This window comes from Lissotriton helveticus, chromosome 5_1, assembly GCF_964261635.1.
Source record: "Lissotriton helveticus chromosome 5_1, aLisHel1.1, whole genome shotgun sequence".
Lineage (NCBI taxonomy): Eukaryota > Metazoa > Chordata > Amphibia > Caudata > Salamandridae > Lissotriton > Lissotriton helveticus.
The window spans coordinates 2,019,909,014-2,019,926,923 of record NC_136065.1 but is presented as its reverse complement, the minus strand read 5'-3'; the positions used below and the strand labels follow the sequence as shown (position 1 = coordinate 2,019,926,923).

The window sequence follows — 17,910 nt, the reverse complement described above, 5'->3', positions numbered from 1 at the left end:
GCAAAATTAGGAGACATACTGCTACCCTGTCTCCTATACACGGACGATATAGTCCTGATCAGCTGTTAAAACCTGTGTCGGGTCGGGGACAATCGATATTTGCCCGGCGGTATTGCCTCTGTGACCCTCTAGTTATTTAATAAATGAAGAGGCAGGCGCTGGAGACTGGAAAGCAGGAAACAAGGTTTTATTCTCTCCGGAGGAGAACACAGCAAAACGGACAGCAGGTATCGTTCTGAGGTGCTCTAACTACATTTCTGAGGCCTGGCCTCTTATACACTGTTTTATGACTTTATTGCAGATTACATATTCATGACAGTGCTTTGATGTACGGAAAGACATTCTCGGAATCTCCCCTTTGGGCCCGTTCCCACACACATTTACAGTTGAAGTCCCCACCCTAGTCACAACAGGTGATGAGTATCGCGCAGCTGGATATTCCGCCGATTCACGGAATGTGGGGGGTTTGATCGGATCTCATGGGGTGGGGGCTTTGATCAACCCGGGGATCCTTTGATGGGGGGAAGCTTCCTACTGTACGGGGAGGGGCAATAAACGGTATCGGCAGAGCTGGGTGTCGGCCTGGGAACGGGGAAGACAGACGGGCACACGGGGAAAAAGGGGGTTTGCATCAAAGGGCCGGGGATCATGAAAGGGAAGAAGGGAGGTGTCGCGCTGGGAACAGGATGAGGGCCTGAGGCAGAGCAGCGCCGAAGAGGGGTTTATGATTCAAGGCAGGTGCAAGCAGGGGGTTGGTCAGCGTGCAGGCTTGGTGAGGGCGAAGGGCTATGTCAGGGGCCAGCGGCATGCAAAGGGTTGGTTCTGTTCAGGGCATCTTAAAATGGCGGGTGCGCACGACAAAAGTGTGGCATCAGGGGAAGAGGCAAGATGGCGCAGATAATGTTCACCAAACAGCACTAATTTTCAACAGTCCTCCCTTTAACATATTCAAGACATCTTGCTGGTTCATTTTCTACTCGGTTCTATTGTGGTGGGCATGAGAAAGAAAGCAGTAGGAACCCTAGATGAAAGAGTTGTAAACAATACATTTTAAGATTTCTAGTTTTAGGAGGCGGACCTATTGATAAACTTTGATAAACTTGTTTAGCAGGAAAGTCATAGAAATGCAATACAAAAACAATTCTGTAGCGAGAGCAGCGAGTACATTTCATAATGTGAACTGATAGGTTATTACATATATCAGATTCGGATTGGAGCATACAATGGCGGCTGGGAGAGAAACGAGACGTGGCAGAAATGATCGGGAATGTTCGAGGTTTAGTAAGCTTTCAGCAATTCTTCGTCTTCCGTTGGCACTGTGGAGCACCGGCGGTGGAGCTACGAGTCCAGCTCTATTCTAAGTTCCGTGTTGCAGGGCACGACCTTTTCCTCGCGTTTCTGGTCAAAAAAAGGTCTTTCTCGCCCGGTGTCCTTTGGGATCAATAGTCAAAAGTTCAGGTGGAAGAAGAGTGTACAAAATAGTCCATAGGGTAGGTCGGAGAAAAAGGGGGATGGAGCAAGGCCAAATCAGGAACAAACTAGGGGAACGAGAGATTTCAGATAGGCGGGCTCATGACCGAGTCTAGAGAGCGGGGACCTTTCGGCACACATTCGAACATGGAACAGGGGCATCAGGTTAGCCCTTTCTTCTCATTTTGTTGGAGACAGTGCCTCGTCCTGTAGCTCTGTTCTGTCGCGGTCTCGCCTTGGCCCATGTCGCAGACGTTCCATAGTCCGTAGTCAGGCCACGTGCTCCCACATCCGGTCCTTCTTTCTTCCGACAGCCGTACCCTTGAAGGAGTTTGAAAAGACAGTCTTTAGAGAATTTGCAGAGGAAGGTAATCACAAAAGTCTATTTCTCTCCCAGCTCCAGACAGAAATGAAAACGTCCGTTATTTTAGGGTTCACAACTAACATATAAATGACCGATGACGGGCCTGTTGGATGTACTATGACTTTCCTTCACAATTATTTATTACAGTTTCGACAGTTTATCTGATGGAGACCCACCTTCGTAAGACGAGCTTGACAAAGATATGCCGTTCTCTAGGGTTTTATATTTACCGAGGGTACTGTGTGCTATCGACATGGTACTAAACAGGTATTTTGCTGAGGGACGAACACAGGCTAAACATTTCTTTTTATCAATGCGTCCTGTTTTTCAACTAAACATTTTTCACTTTCGGCAGGGTTCATTTCAACGATTTCTTCACTTTGGCCTAGTCCTTTAACCTTGTAAAACATCATTCTGGTTCCTACGTAGCTTCCTACGGCCTGATTACTTAATCAGAAAAGACAGGGGTTTTATGGGAAACAACTAGGGACATAGAAAACTTATGGTAAGGGCGTAAATCGACCCATCTCTCACAACCGGGAATGAGGGGTAGTTTCATAACTCCAGTTTGGAGCGGCTGATACGGGGACAGGGGTGATCATTTTTACTGTTTGGGTATTGCGACAATTCGGGGCGGGGAAGGTCGCGTATTCTGAGGCCCTTTATTATAACACAGGAGCCGCTGACTTGTAGTTCCCTTATTGCGGGTCAGATTAGGGAACCTCAGTCGTCTTACCTGTCCTTTCCCTTACGGCCCAACCTCGGTTTCATCGACTTTTAGCAGGAAAGGAGAGGTAATGACATGGTCTCGGGGGGGTGGTACTAAAGACAAGTTTTTGTGCAAATACTGACGGTATTTGGAGCCAATTAGGTGGTGTGCTAGGGGTGGCAGTCTGTCAATTTCGGGGCTAATCGCTCGGAAGAGCGGGAGTGTGAAAGAGAGAGAGAGAGAGAGAGAGAGAGAGAGAGAGAGAGAGAGAGAGAGAGAGAGAGGGTGCAACAGCAGGCTAAATAGTACACGTGCGACAGAGAGTGGCAGTGTATTTACGAAAGGCTATTTAGTGCATTACACAGCAAAAGGACATTCGCGGGTCTGCGTTAGTATCTTGAAATCATGCAGTCCGAGCATTAGACAGGGCAGAGGGGACATGCTTCGAGAAAAAGGAAAAAGAAAAGAGAGGTACCATTTTGTCGCACTTCCTTGCATTCTCGGTCCTTCGACCAGTTGAGTCAATGCCTCAGTCACACACACACATTCTCTCGTAGTTTCGCATCGTACGCGACATGGGTTCATTCGTGCGGTCTGGTTTAAGGGTGATCACTTTTTATCAGGTCATGCTAATTTTTCGGGTTTGTTCGATACGTGAGTAGTTTGTAGGCGTGTTTAGGCACCACCTTGCAGCACTAGTCTGCTTCGTGTATTAGACATGGCAAGGCTTCAGATCTTCGCCATACCTCGGCTGTAATCTCTGATGTAACCTGCAGAGGGAGGAAAAAGGGGGAGGGGAGGGGAACAGCATTCGCGCATATTCAAATACATGGATTCAAGAGTCCTTTACTTACCTCTTACTCGTCTTTCCTCCTCGGGGCAGAGTCCCCGGGGATATGGTTTCTGGAGTCGGGGGGGGCAGTGTGTCCATATAGGTCGTGTGCGGGGAAACGTAAAAAGGAAACCAGAGGTGCCTAGTGCGAGGTATCTAGTCGAAAGATGTATCTCACTATCGGGATCCTTAAACCTCCTTCAACGCTGTGGCGTTCTAAGGTTCCTCGGTTCTTGGGTCAACTCCGTTCCCTAATACCTTGGAACGTCGTACTTTATAACATTTACATCATTTTATTTCACCTTTCTTTTACATTCCCTCATTTACACCGTTCGTTTTACCCATCCTTGGAAGTCGAGGTCTTCCTCCATGCGAGAGTTCATGAGTCAGTCGCGTACTTTGAAGGCAGAGTGTCGTGTTGTCGATCCGATCCGACCTCCAGGGCTGGGCAACCATCTTCTTTCAACCTTAAAGAGAGAGCAGAGTAGGGTGCACAGAAAAGAACTCTCCCACCGATCCCACATTTTTAAAATAAAGCATGCAATACCCGTCCATAGTTTCGAAAACCTTTATTGTGTAAAATCATTTCAGCACGTGGATTATGGGGGTGCGGTCGCATTTGGCCGGACGTGGCAATGGCTAAAGTGCGTACAGTGGGGGGGGTGTCATTTTGCAGCAATAAAAACATTAGAAAGTTTTATTCATTCATTTGTAAGAAACTAAAACGTCTATTAATTGGCTGGGGGTTCGGGGGCATTTATTTCATAATTTAGAAGCATAATCAGAATAGTTGCAATCAGATTTCCTATATGCATACCGTATGTGTGCGTCATAAATGGGGTTATACATCAGCTACAAAAATATAATACACCGCACATTTGTAATCAACATTTTTAACGGGATCCTTTCACAATGTTCGTCGAGTGAGCTCTCCTTGTCTTTTCTAGCCAAGTGTACGAAGGATCATATAAGTCTCAGAACATCAAGTTTGTATTAGTGCGAAGGAACACCACGAGGTGTTCGCAAGTTCCTATTGATACCAGCGCCATTTTGGGCGGGGCCGGCTCAGTCCGGAAGTAGCATCAGGGGGAAATGTTTCCCATAACTGGCAGTTGGACCAGAGTCCTTTTCGGCAGTTCTAGAATTCATGCTAACAGAAGGAGTGGCAATGTCATGTTTATTTCGTTAGTGATCAAGGCAGCCGTCCCTTACCGGAAGCCTGCAGGGGCCGAAGGCTCCGCCGGGGACTTTTGTAGAATCTTCAAGGCTGTGGAGATGCTGTCGGAGATGGGGGCTCGTGCTCCGGTGGGCGAGCGACCGAGTTACATTGCTGTTCAAAGTTACTCTAGCGGCCGAGGCCCGCCTTCCAGCGGACTCAGACGCCATTTTGAGGCCCTACAGGGGCCACTCTCGTCGAGTTTGCAAGAGTGGAAGAGATCCTTCGAAGTGAAAGGAAGAGGGCTCTGTTTTGTGAAAGCGGGACGTTCGGCTGGGGTGCAGCTGTGATGCCCCCACCTGGGGGGGCGAGGGAGACTCGTTCGCGCCGTCTCCTTCTCCCGGTGCACTCCAGGCTGCTCTTTTCATCGGCCCGCATGAAGGTCTCTCCACATCCGGTGTTCCCCAAGTCTTGTGCTCAGTGCTGTGGGAGTATGGCCATCTGTGGCGCACACTCGGTGCTGCGCAAGTATCGGTGCAGTCATTGCATATTCGGTGCTCCAAAAATATGGGCACCATTGCACGTTCGGTGCTGCGCAAGTATTGGGGCACCATCGCCTGACTGGGGGTGTTCGGCGTTGGGCCGGGGGCTGGGAGACCTCCTATCCATGGAGGTGGGGGAGGCTCGTCCGCGTCGCCTCTCCCTCCCAGCCCGACCTGGACGCATTCCTGCAGAGGTGTGGACAGGGCATCCCGCCGCCCAGAGCTGCTGCGACTGTTACGGAAGGGAAAAGGAAGAGGTGTCTCGTTCTTCTCTGGACATGTGGCGGGACTACTTAAGACTATCCAGGCCCGTTGCGGCTGGGCCGAGGAGGCATGTGGCGGGACTACCGGCAACTACCTAGGGCCGTTGCGGCTGGACTCCGCTGGCCCCTGCCTCTCCTCCGGCTCCCCCATACGTTAAGATTTCCTGACCAAGTGTTGGCAGCAGGGCCCGCCTTATATGGGTTGCCGCCGGTTGGGCGTAGCCGTAACCCAGCCCTACTTTGGAAGGTTCCAGAATGTGGGGGGGGCGAATGTTCTGTTGACTTTCCTGTTCTATAGTTTACCGTTCTTGTTTTTCTAGCGTTATTGTGTTTTTCTTTGCTTGTTATGTTAAAATAAAAGTTCGTGTTTATCAGTGGCTTACTGATTTCGTTTCCCATTTCTTTCTTTCCAGGTTGTTTCATGCTAAAAATTTCTATTAACATAGTTTGTGTAACATGGAAGCACGTGCAGGGGGATGACGCAGATTCATATATTACGTACACACAAACTCAGACGGGGGGACAGTAAAAGCATGACACACAAGATCCAAAGACAAACATAAAACAGTGATTATTTGGCCAAAATGATCTTTTTCCGTCTGTTAATTTAGAACTAGGCCGGGTTCCCGTTTTTATATTGTCCGACCTAGGAAAACTCGAACATGTCGCTGAAATCGTTCTGGCGGAACCTGTGCCATCGGGCATAATCAAACGTGGTGGTTCTATCTGATCTGTCCGTGCGAGTCGGATTTTTCTTTGTCTCGCGCTTTTTCTCATTCTGCTGGCCTGTCATTCCTGTCGGCCCTTTGCCCTTACTCACGCTCAGTAGAGTCGGGCATTGGGCTTTCCAGTGTCCGACATATCTACAAAAAGCGCATTGGTCTGGCCCTAAGTCTGGCCGTCTTTTGCGTAGTGTCGGGGGATAACTTTTGGGCCGAGGTGGCCCGGGGTTGTCCTGTCGGTATATTTCTCTACCTGGTTTGTCCTCGTCTTTTCTCTGTCGTTGCATAGCCTCTCTGCGCCACATACCGAGACTGTCGAGCATAATAGGCGTTGTCTTATTATTGCGAAGGGCTATTTCCAACGTTTCTATTTTATCAAGGTCAAAGGATCCTGCCAGTGGCCACTGTTTGTCTTGACTTTCTTTGGTATACCTGTGCCACAATTTATTATAGGCTATGGTAACTAATCCATAGTTTATGAACATGTCCTTATTAGGGGTGCCTTCTAGTGGAGCTATATGGTCCACCTCTAATACACGGTCCGGGCTGAACCAATTATCAATCAGTGGGGAGAAGACAGACATGACGGCTCGTAACGAGGGACTAAAAAGTCAGCACTGCCTATCTTATCACTAGGTGCAAAGACTAGACAGAATATTCCTATTCTACGTTGTTTGCAGGCAGTGAATACCTCATGAACAAAAATAAAAAAGAGTAACCAATAACGAGGAACAATCAAACAATCAATAAATAAATAAGATAGAGTAAGGTCAATGGGGAGAGTAAGTAGGGCGCAAAAGTCTGCGTCCTCTACCCTTTCACTATCCGCAAAGAGGAATCTGTTGTTTCCGGTTTGCAGACAGAGAATCTCCAGAAGACAATCTGCGAACAGTAGTTCGGGGTTAAAGAACCCAGTTAATCAGTGAGGGAGAGGGAGTCTCCCAAAAACTGTTAGGAAATAATAGAGTCAGTGGGGGAGAAAGATAGGCGCGACGTTTACGTTACCTATCCTTCGCTGTTTGCAAAAGAGAAGGCGCCTACTGTTTCTCCGTGAGCAGACAGTGAATCTCCAAATAGGTCAAACAAAGAGTAATACTAGTATATTTTTTGTAAACAATCAAGCAATCAATTATTTTCGCAATCCGTCGTGTTTACACGACCTTACCCGGACCGTGTGGACAGTTTCTTGTCTTCCGAATCCAGCGCCCGTTCGTCCTCTTTTTCTCGTATTTCTCACGGCACTCCTAATGGTCCCCAGTCAGGACCGTAGATCACTCGAGAGAGGTCTGTTCGGAACTAGTGAAGTCCGGATGATCGGCTGCCAGACGAGGGTCTATTGGGCAAGAGCTCTCCCGATCGTTGCAGTCGTTCACTCTGTCGTCGGGACCTCTCCCACTGGATCCACGAGTCGCTGATGGGCCCCACGCTTGGGACGCCAATTGTTAAAACCTGTGTCGGGTCGGGGACAATCGATATTTGCCCGGCGGTATTGCCTCTGTGACCCTCTAGTTATTTAATAAATGAAGAGGCAGGCGCTGGAGACTGGAAAGCAGGAAACAAGGTTTTATTCTCTCCGGAGGAGAACACAGCAAAACGGACAGCAGGTATCGTTCTGAGGTGCTCTAACTACATTTCTGAGGCCTGGCCTCTTATACACTGTTTTATGACTTTATTGCAGATTACATATTCATGACAGTGCTTTGATGTACGGAAAGACATTCTCGGAATCTCCCCTTTGGGCCCGTTCCCACACACATTTACAGTTGAAGTCCCCACCCTAGTCACAACAGGTGATGAGTATCGCGCAGCTGGATATTCCGCCGATTCACGGAATGTGGGGGGTTTGATCGGATCTCATGGGGTGGGGGCTTTGATCAACCCGGGGATCCTTTGATGGGGGGAAGCTTCCTACTGTACGGGGAGGGGCAATAAACGGTATCGGCAGAGCTGGGTGTCGGCCTGGGAACGGGGAAGACAGACGGGCACACGGGGAAAAAGGGGGTTTGCATCAAAGGGCCGGGGATCATGAAAGGGAAGAAGGGAGGTGTCGCGCTGGGAACAGGATGAGGGCCTGAGGCAGAGCAGCGCCGAAGAGGGTTTATGATTCAAGGCAGGTGCAAGCAGGGGGTTGGTCAGCGTGCAGGCTTGGTGAGGGCGAAGGGCTATGTCAGGGGCCAGCGGCATGCAAAGGGTTGGTTCTGTTCAGGGCATCTTAAAATGGCGGGTGCGCACGACAAAAGTGTGGCATCAGGGGAAGAGGCAAGATGGCGCAGATAATGTTCACCAAACAGCACTAATTTTCAACACAGCCAAACAAAAGTAGGGCTCCAACACCTTTTAAATGCTACACATGATTTCTCCAAAGCAAATAATTTATTGATAAATCTGGATAAAACAAGAACCATGAGGGTCGGCAAAAAAAGGAGACAACCAGCCGCTTGGTTCTGCGGAGGGAACAGAATTGAGGCCCCAAGGGAATACATGTACCTGGGAGTGAAGCTAGACAAAGGTGGCGATTTTTGGCTCAGAAGCACAGCATTAGGCACAAAGGCCTAGCGCTGGCTAGCTCCTTAAAAACTTCAAACATCAAGCTAAACAGACCATCGATTCTGCCCTTTGTACAGGTGGCCCACGCAAAGTTACTACCAACAATCACCTAAGGCAGCGAGGCACAGAAAGGAAGAGATGCCAAAATACTTTATGCCACAGTAACAACTGCATACAGGGTCATCTTCGGGCTACCTAAATACACCTTGCCTGCACAAATCAGACTCGAGTTTGGAATACAGAAACAATCAATTGCAAGACAAGGGGCTTACACCATCACCTGGGACAAAGTGCAGAAAGCCCCCCAGGGAACTCTGCATGAACAGTTATGGAAGGAGATACAACTACAAACTGCAACCCCTGCCACGGAGTATCTCAATAGCAGCTTACACAATATGGGGCAAAACCAGCTTTGGGAAACACCTACAACAACCACCACCTTTAGAAAACTGGTGTGGGAGACAGTGAAACATCTTTCATGGCTGGAGGACAAGGCTTCTTTATCAAAACGGTTCCATGCATGGATGACTTTGAACACCTATGTAAAGCCTACAGTGCAAAACTACTTCAACCTGGGCTGTGCAAAAAACATAAAAAATCAGTTTCATGAAATATAGGCTTAGTCTGTTACCCTGCATACAGCACTTACCACCCTGGCTAAGGGAGAAAGTGGGCTCTCCGTACCGCTTATGCGGATCAGCAACAGAAGACCTGTTGAATATACTATACTCCTGTAAAGAACTTTTAAAATAACGGAAGCAACTACTAAAACAACAATTCAATTTACGAGGGGTTCTCAACAGGCGGCAAGCAGCACTGGCATGCTTCGCATCTACCGATCCACAGCTGAACTGTCGTCTAGTAAAGTACCTGAGGTTATGCGAGCAGAAAGTGCCAGTAATGCAGCTATAAAAGAAGCTAGCTGCATGAAAGATAAGCAAGATCGCAAGGAGGAGGTGAGAAGAACGCCTCTATATTCATCGTTTTCACATGCACAGCTGAACTCTGTTTCCGGAGTCAAACTTCTCCTTACCAAACTAGGGCATAACCAGAGAAAGGAAGAAATAACTGGAATAAGGATTACCCCCTAGCGAACTAGAACTGACTTGCGGGACATTATAGATGTCGCAGTTATTGCCCCAAGCAGTGGACAGCATATTTAGTCAAAAACTACCTAGCTGGGGAAAAAAAGTGCACACATAGCCAGACGCTTTACTTGCTGAAGTAGTGCAATGTTTTTAGAAATCTATACTACTATTATAAAGGAAGAACTTTGAACCTTTGAGGCGGGTAAACTCGGGAACCACAGCGCCAATCCACACACCTGATACATCGTTGTAATCGAGCAGGGTGTGCAGATGGACATAGGCTATATAAACGTAATAAATATATGTTATTTAAAAAATTTACCGAAAAAAAGTAGTCCCTTGGAAGAAGCGCCGGCCGCGACGTCGGTGCCCGACGTGAGGAGCGCAGGGAGGAGCGGCGTCCAGGAGCGCGAGGAGGACCGGCGGACATGGCGCGGGGAGGAGCGGTGAGGAGCGGCGGACAGGCGGTGAGGAGCGACGGAGAGGCGGGGAGGAGCAGTGAGCGGCGGATGAGGTAGGTTATTTATTTATTTATTTAGGAGTGGTGAGCGGCGGAAAAATTCAACAAAAATTAAAATCGTGAGCAAGAGGAAGCAAACGGAGCATTACAAAAGTGAGCCAAACGGTGCATTACTGGAGGAAAAAGTTACGTGTGCAGGTTACAAAAGCGTACATCGTGAGCAAGAGGAAGCAAACGGAGCATTACAAAAGTGAGCCAAATGGCGCATTACAGGAGGAAAAAGTTACGTGTGCAGGTTACAAAAGCGTAGAAAGTAAACATAGACGTATAGGAGAAAAAAGTGACGTGTGTAGGTAGCAAGAGGAAGTAAACGGAGCATTAAAAAAGTGAGCCAAACGGTGCATTACAGGAGGAAAAAGTTACGTGTGCAGGTTACAAAAGCTTACAAAGTAAACATAGAGGTATAATACTGCAATATATGGAGGAAGGCTCCGGGGGACCCACGAACAACGTCGGGGCGGGCGGGGGCCCTGAAGCCTAATTGCTCCCGGACAACGTCGGGACGGGCTGCTACAAAAGCGTACAAAGTAAACATAGAGATATAATACTGCAGTATATGGAGGACGGCTGCGGGGGACCCACGGACAACGTCGGGGCGGGCGGGGGCCCTGAACTCTAATTGCTCCCGGACAATGTCGGGACGGGCTGCTAGTAATTTATAAATACAAGTAATGTGATGAAAGTAGTTTTATGTACGTACATTTCTGCTTTTAACCGAAATTCGTTTGTATTGCAATGGTTTTAATTAACTATGCAAAATAAATGGAAAATGTCTGAGACGTTTGCCAAACCCCTCGCCTTGGGATGGGTATGCTCAAACGTGAATCCCATGCTCTCCACACCACTGGAATCAAGCTATCCTGGCTGAAGACGGCTGATAGCCAGAAACCGGTCCTAAGATGCTTGATTCCGGTCCAGGAAAAACATGGCTTGGCAGTTCAGGCTGGGCTGTTCCCATGAGGCACAGGGTCAAGGCTGATTTGCATATGGCCATGTATGAACTGGGGTGGTGTGGAGTGCAAAAAAACGATGGATTTAGACCCAGATCTCTGTACTGGGGTGAATGTATGACATTGTTCTGCATTCTGTCCATCAACTGTTGTTTTGCATTTGTCACACCGAGTGGGATGGGTATGCTCAGACATGAGTCCCATGCTCTCCACACCACTGGAGTCAAGCTATCCTGGCTGAAGACGGCTGATAGCCAGAAACCGGTCCTAAGATACTTGATTCCGGTCCTGGAAAGACATGGCTTGGCAGTTCGGGCTGGACTGTTCCCATGAGGCACAGGGTCAAGGCTGATTTGCATATGGACATGTCTGAACTGGGGTGGTGTGGAGTGCAAAAAACGATGGATTTAGGCCCAATCAATCAATCAATCAAGGCATTTATAGAGCGCACTACTCACCCAGAGGGTCTCAAGGCGCTTGGGGGGGGGGGTGCTGCTACTGCTCGAACAGCCAGGTCTTGAGCTTCTTCCTGAAGAAGAGGTGGTCTTGGGTCAGGCGGAGGTCGGTAGGGAGGGTGTTCCAGGTCTTGGCGGCCAGGTAGGAGGACCTTCCTCCTGTTGTCGCTCTTCGGATGCGGGGGACGGCGGCGAGGGTGTGGTTGGTCGATCGGAGGTGGCATTTGGGAGCGTAGAATTTGAGGCGGTTGTTGAGGTAGCTCGGGCCTTGGTCGTGTAAGGCTTTGTGTGCGTGGGTGAGGAGACGGAAGGTGATTCTCTTGTTGACGGGGAGCCAGTGCAGGTCTCTCAGGTGTCCGGAGATGTGGCTGCGTCGGGGGATGTCGAGGATGAGTCTGGCTGAGGCGTTCTGGATCCGCTGGAGTCTCTTCTGGAGCTTGGCGGTGGTTCCGGCGTAGAGGGCGTTGCCGTAGTCTAGTCGGCTGGTGACGAGGGCCTGGGTGACCGTCTTCCTGGTCTCGGTGGGGATCCACCTGAAGATCTTCCGTAGCATGCGCAGGATGTTGAAACAGGACGCGGAGACGGCATTGACTTGTCTGGTCATGGAGAGGGAGGAGTCCAGGATGAAGCCCAGGTTGCGTGCGTGGTCTGTCGGTTTGGGTGCGGTGCCCAGGGCGGGGGGCCACCAGGGTCGTCCCAGGCGGAGGGCGAGGAGCCCAGGATGAGGACTTCCGTCTTGTCTGAGTTCAGTTTCAGGCGGCTGGTCATCATCCACTCGGCTACGTCTTTCATCCCTTCGTGGAGGTTGGTTCTGGTGGCGGCGGGGTCGTTGGTCAGGGAGAGGATCAGCTGGGTGTCGTCGGCGTAGGAGATGATGTTGAGGTTGTGCTGGCGTGCGATGGCCGCCAGGGGGCTCATGTAGACGTTGAAGAGGGTGGGGCTGAGCAAGGAGCCCTGAGGAACGCCGCAGATGACTTCCGTGGCTGCAGATCTGAACGGTGGTAGGCGGACTCTCTGTGTCCTTCCAGCGAGGAAGGAGATGATCCACTCCAGTGCCTTCTCCTGGATTCCGATGTTGCTGAGGCGCTGCACTCGGGTGCGGTGGCAAACAGTGTCGAACGCCGCGGAGAGGTCTAGGAGGATGAGGGCCACTGTTTCACCGTTGTCCAGCAGGGCTTGGATGTCATCGGTGGCAGCGATGAGGGCGGTCTCGGTGCTGTGCTTGGCTCGGAAGCCAGACTGTGAGGGGTCGAGGGATCCATTCGTCTCGAGGAAGGCGGCCAGCTGCTTGTTGACGGTCTTCTCGATGACTTTGGCTGGGAACGGGAGGAGCGAGATGGGGCGGTAATTCTTGAGTTCGGTGGGGTCCGCTGTTGGTTTCTTTAGTAGAGCGCTGAGTTCGGCGTGCTTCCAGCTCTCAGGGAAGGTGGCTGTGTCGAAGGAGGTGTTGATGATGTCCCGCAGGTGGGGTGCGATGACAGCGTCGGCCTTGTTGAAGACGTGGTGGGGGCAGGGGTCGGTCGGAGATCCAGAGTGGATAGAGTTCATCGTGCAGATGGTGTCTTCTGTGTTGATCTGGGTCCAGGCCCTGAGGGTGGTGGTGGGGGGCGTTGGTGCGGTCGTAGGGAGCGTTGTTTGTGGGCTGAAGCTGTTGTGTATGTCAGCGATCTTGTTGTGGAAGTAGGAGGCGAGGGAGTTGCAGAGGTCTTGCGAAGGGGTGATGTCGTTGTTTCCGGCGTTGGGGTTGGAGAGCTCTTTCACGATGTTGAAGAGTTCCTTGCAGTTGTGTGCGTTGTTGTCCAGCCGGTCCTTGAATGCTGTTTTCTTGGTTGCGTGGATCAGTTGATGGTGCTTCCGGGTGGCGAGCTTGAGGGTGGTCATGTTGTCCGGTGTTGGCTCCCTTCTCCAAGCTTTCTCGAGGGCTCGGCAGTTCTTCTTGGAGCTCTTGAGTTCGTCGGTGAACCATGGGGCCTTCTTGCTGCCGGGTCTGCTAGGCGGGGTCCTCAGTGGGGCGAGGTCGTCTGCGCAGTTGCTGATCCACTTCGTGAGGTTGTCGGCGGCCTGGCTGGGGTTCGCTGAGCTGGCGGGAGGGTGATGGCTCAGGGAAGCGGCGAGCTGGCCTGCCGGGATCTTGTTCCAGTTTCTTCGAGCAACCTGTTGCTGGTGGTGGTGGATCGTAGTCCTTCTGAAGCTGAAGTGGACACAGCTGTGGTCCGTCCAGTGGAGTCCGGTGGCGTGGCTGAAGGTGATGTCCTTGCTGGATGAGAAAACAGCGTCGAGTGTGTGTCCGGCGAGGTGGGTGGGGGTGGTCACCAGCTGCTTGAGTCCGAGGTTGGCGAGGTTGTCAAGCAGGGTGGTGGTGTTGCGGTCGTTGTTGTTCTCCAGGTGGAAGTTGATGTCCCCCAGGAGGATGTAGTCAGCGGAGGGGAGGGCATGCGGACAGATGAAGTCGACGATGTCTTCGCTGAATTGTGTGCGTGGTCCCGGGGGTCGGTAGATGAGGGTGCCTCTGAGGGTGGTTTTTGGGTCCGTGTGGATCTGGAAGTGCAGGTGTTCGGCGGTTTTCAGGGTGTCGTCGGTGTCGGTCGTGATGCGGATGGTGTCCCTGTAGATGATGGCGATGCCTCCTCCAGTCTGGTTGCCGCGGTCTCTTCGGGTGATCTTGTAGCCCTCTGGGATGGCGATGGCGATGTCGGGCGCTGAGGAGTTGTTCATCCAGGTTTCCGTGAGGAAGGCGACGTCAGGAGCCGTGGTGTCGAGGAGGTTCCAGAGTTCGATGGTGTGTTTGTCGACGGAGCGGGTGTTGAGTAGGATGCACTTGAGGTGGTTGCTGCAGGTGTTCGGCTTGGCGGGTGCTGGAGCGGGGCAGGTTCGGTTGCAGGAGAACTTGCAGGCGCGACAGCTGAAGGGACCGTGGGTTCGTCTCGGTTTGGCTCGGTAGCATCCCGGGAGTCGGCCGCTGTTGAGTGCGTTGAGGGTGGCGGCGTCGTACGTCCGGCGGGTGGGCTGGGGTCTGCGGGAGCCAGGGGTCCTGGCGCTGGGCGCGGTCCGGTCGCGGACGGGCGCAGACGGGCTTACCTTTCGCGCGCCTTCGGCGCACAATCGGCGCGCCCGCAGCGCGTTACCGCTGCGCGTTACCGCTGCGCGTGCGCACGGTCGCCATTTATGGCGAAGTGCAGGGAGGGAGGGGCAGCTGGGAGGCGGGAGCGGGGAGGAAGGGGGCGTGGCTACACTCCCCGGCGGCGGGAAGTCGGCAGCGGGTGCAGGGGACGGCAGCACAATGGGGGGGAAACCAGGGGCAGCCCGGGGACAAAAGCAAAGAATCAGGGCACAGTGAAAAATAAACAGCAAAATAATACAGTAGGCAGGCAAGGAGCACAACGCGGAGGGAGCAGCTGGCGGGGGGCGTGGCCAGAGGGCGGACCCGAGGGCGGGAAGGCACTGCGAGGCAGGCAGAATCAGCAGGCGGGGGCACACGCAGCAGCTGGTGGCCGTGCGGCGCGGGGGTATCTCTGTACTGGGGTGAATGAATGACATTGTTCTGCATTCTGTCCATCAACTGTTGTTTTGCATTTCAAGATTCTCAAGCAGCCTGCATGAACCATCAACTGAACGTCCACCTGCCTGCAAGTCATCTAAACTCTGCCGCACTTGCACACAAACTCTGCATCCATCGCAGGCGCATCGGGGTGGCTCCTTCTCCTACATCGCCATCAAGATCTGGAATACCCTACCCCTCCACCTCCGTTCAGTCCTGTCCATGGTGGAGGCTCAAGACCTGGCTTTTCGACAGAGACGGCACCTCAGCGCCCATATATTCTTAGGGGTGGCAGTGTGTACTCTACAAATACTGAGTGATTGGTTCCAAGAGACAGTTGACAACACCTGATTCCCTCTGAAGGAGCCAAAAGGTGGAATGGGACAGCTATGTCCGAACTGGGCATGCAGGCCATCTTGGCATGTTGGTTTCCATATGGTGGGATCCTGGCTCTGAAGACTACTTTCAGACCTGAATGGACCGCTATGACCCAACCATGCCTGATGGTCCCATTGCAGTAGAAGCCTCTTTCTGTGTGGGGCTGGTTTGAAAATGTGTGCCTGGGCGGATTGTGATTTCCAGTATGGCAATGGTGACAGCTGTCACTTTCACCCACTCAGTAGTAGGGGCAATGGGGTCAAATAACTCAACATCTTCATGTTGCTGTTAACTCTGAAGTCATGAAAAACTTGAGTAATTCTACCCGCGTTGAAGCCTGCATCAAATTCAAGACGCAGTGTATTTATATAAAGTCTTATACAAGTAGGAGCATCAACTGATGGAAGCAATGTTAGACAGGCATATTCCTGGCAGAGCCCTCAAGATTATCAGAGGTCCCCTTGAAGATTGTTCTGCAAATTAAACACATTCGTGTGTGGAAGATCTGTGGGTCCCAAATGTTGAAATGCTCTGTCCCTTTCTTTGCATCCAGACTCAAATCATCTGAATTTTAAAAAAAACATCAGAAAACCTGGCTATTTGTTTAGTGTTGTCCCTGGTTTCCCTTTTGGATGTTGCGATAACTGTTATTAGTTTTATAAATATCGAAACTCCGATCATGGCTCATAGCTGACACAAAAAATATACCCTCAAATCCACTAACTGGAGTATAGTAGTTGGGTTTACCCGTGCACATCACAAAACAAATCCCATAGCTGGACTTCAGTGAATGAAATCAGAAGTGTTTAAACAACTTCGTGCAACAAAATGGCTTAAAAGATGGGTTCAGTGGGTGTAATCCCAATTTGTGGCTGGAACATTTGCTCGGGTCCTCATTTCCTAGGCAATGGTCCCAGAAAGGTTTATTGGCCAGTGTCGCTTTACATTGGGATGATGGACGTAAAGAAAGTGCTCGCCAGCGCTTGCTAGTGTTTGCTAGGGCTTCCTAGCTCTTGCTAGTGTTTGCTTTCAGACAGAAGTAGCTAGGGATAGCACGAGCCCAACCAACTACTTGGGACGTGTCCCCTTCATAAAGCCAGCGGTCCTGAGCCACCATGCCTCTCAAAGCCTCGTGGAACGGTTCCAACAGCTGGGACTGAAAGCGGCAGGTACCAGCGATGTTACAATGTACAATGGGAAGCTATTACTTCAAGCGTCACTCGCTACAGGAATGCAGGGCAGCAGATGACTCACGTGAAAGTACACTTACCAGAAGGTGTGTTCGCCGGTAAACATGGTGATAAGAACAGCACTACACAAAGACTGCGACCGAGAAAGAGACATTTTACTCTGCCTGCAGCCGGCTGCAGGTTAGCCCGTGAATTGCTGGAAAAATGTATATATATAAATTAAAATTGAATGTTAGGAATGCAAGACCCTAACACATGCTAGGTTAAGTAATACAGCAGCTTTGCCCTGCATCTCAACCAAAGTATAAATGACTACTTTTTTAAAAATCTAAATGTGTAAACGAAGTGTCTATGGCAAGCTGGGTGAGCATATTCATTTTGTCAACAACAGCAGCACGCGTGCAAGCTGCGGTGTACCTTGAACTCCTGCGCCGCTTCCTCCACGGGCACCGCCGTGTGGGAGCTGTGCTCGCGGGACAGGCTGCACACCACGCAGATCGCCCGCTGGTCGTCCCTGCAGAAGACCTTCAGCCGCTCGTCGTGCTTGTGGCAGCGGAAGTGGCCGCCCTCGGGGCCCCGCTGCAGGCTGAGGCGCTTCAGCCGGTCCGCCATGGTGCCCAGCTGCACGTTGGCCCTCAGCGTCGCCTGGCCGGAGGTCCGCTTGCACTGCGGGCACGAGAAGTTCGCAGACGGGTCCGCCACGTTCTTTGAGATACATGGATGGCAGAAGTTGTGGCCGCATCCCGTGGTCACCGGCTCCGTGAAGAAATCCAAGCAGATGGAGCATGTGGCGCCTTCATGGACGATCTCCTCCAGGTGCGCGGCCGCCATGGTGCTGCCCTGTGCGCGGGTGACTTCAGTTCACCTCGCTCTGTTTGCTGAGCCTGTCAAGGGTGCGGGAGTGGCACTGTTATAAACATGATGTCTTATCTCAGTACTTTAACCTGCGCATTATTCAGAATGATTTAAATTCAGCTAGATAGCAGTGCAGTTTCAAATAGTGAAGAATTGCATTGCATCAATTTTAATTCCCTGTTCGCTCAGGATCAGCTAAATTTGCTCAAGAACTTAGCTAAAAACAATGCACAACCATTCAGTTTTTCTAATTTACCATGTTTATCGCTGTTAGACCTGGAATCCTTGTCGCGGGTCCCTCAGACTTTTTCTCTCCCACCCTCCTGTTTCT

At 51.1% G+C, this 17,910-nt stretch overlaps 1 protein-coding gene across 1 annotated transcript in view; it reads right to left on the bottom strand.

Annotated features, from left to right (window-relative positions):
* The window catches only part of LOC144753953 (E3 ubiquitin-protein ligase TRIM39-like), a 160,003-nt gene extending 142,390 nt beyond the window's left edge, over positions 1-17,613 (bottom strand). Inside the window, exon 1 of the mRNA XM_078641477.1 lies at positions 17,142-17,613. Within this exon, the coding sequence (XP_078497603.1) occupies positions 17,142-17,555 (414 nt within the window). The 5' untranslated portion in view covers positions 17,556-17,613. The remainder of the gene's footprint in view (positions 1-17,141) is intronic.
* Between the last annotated feature and the right edge of the window lie 297 nt (positions 17,614-17,910).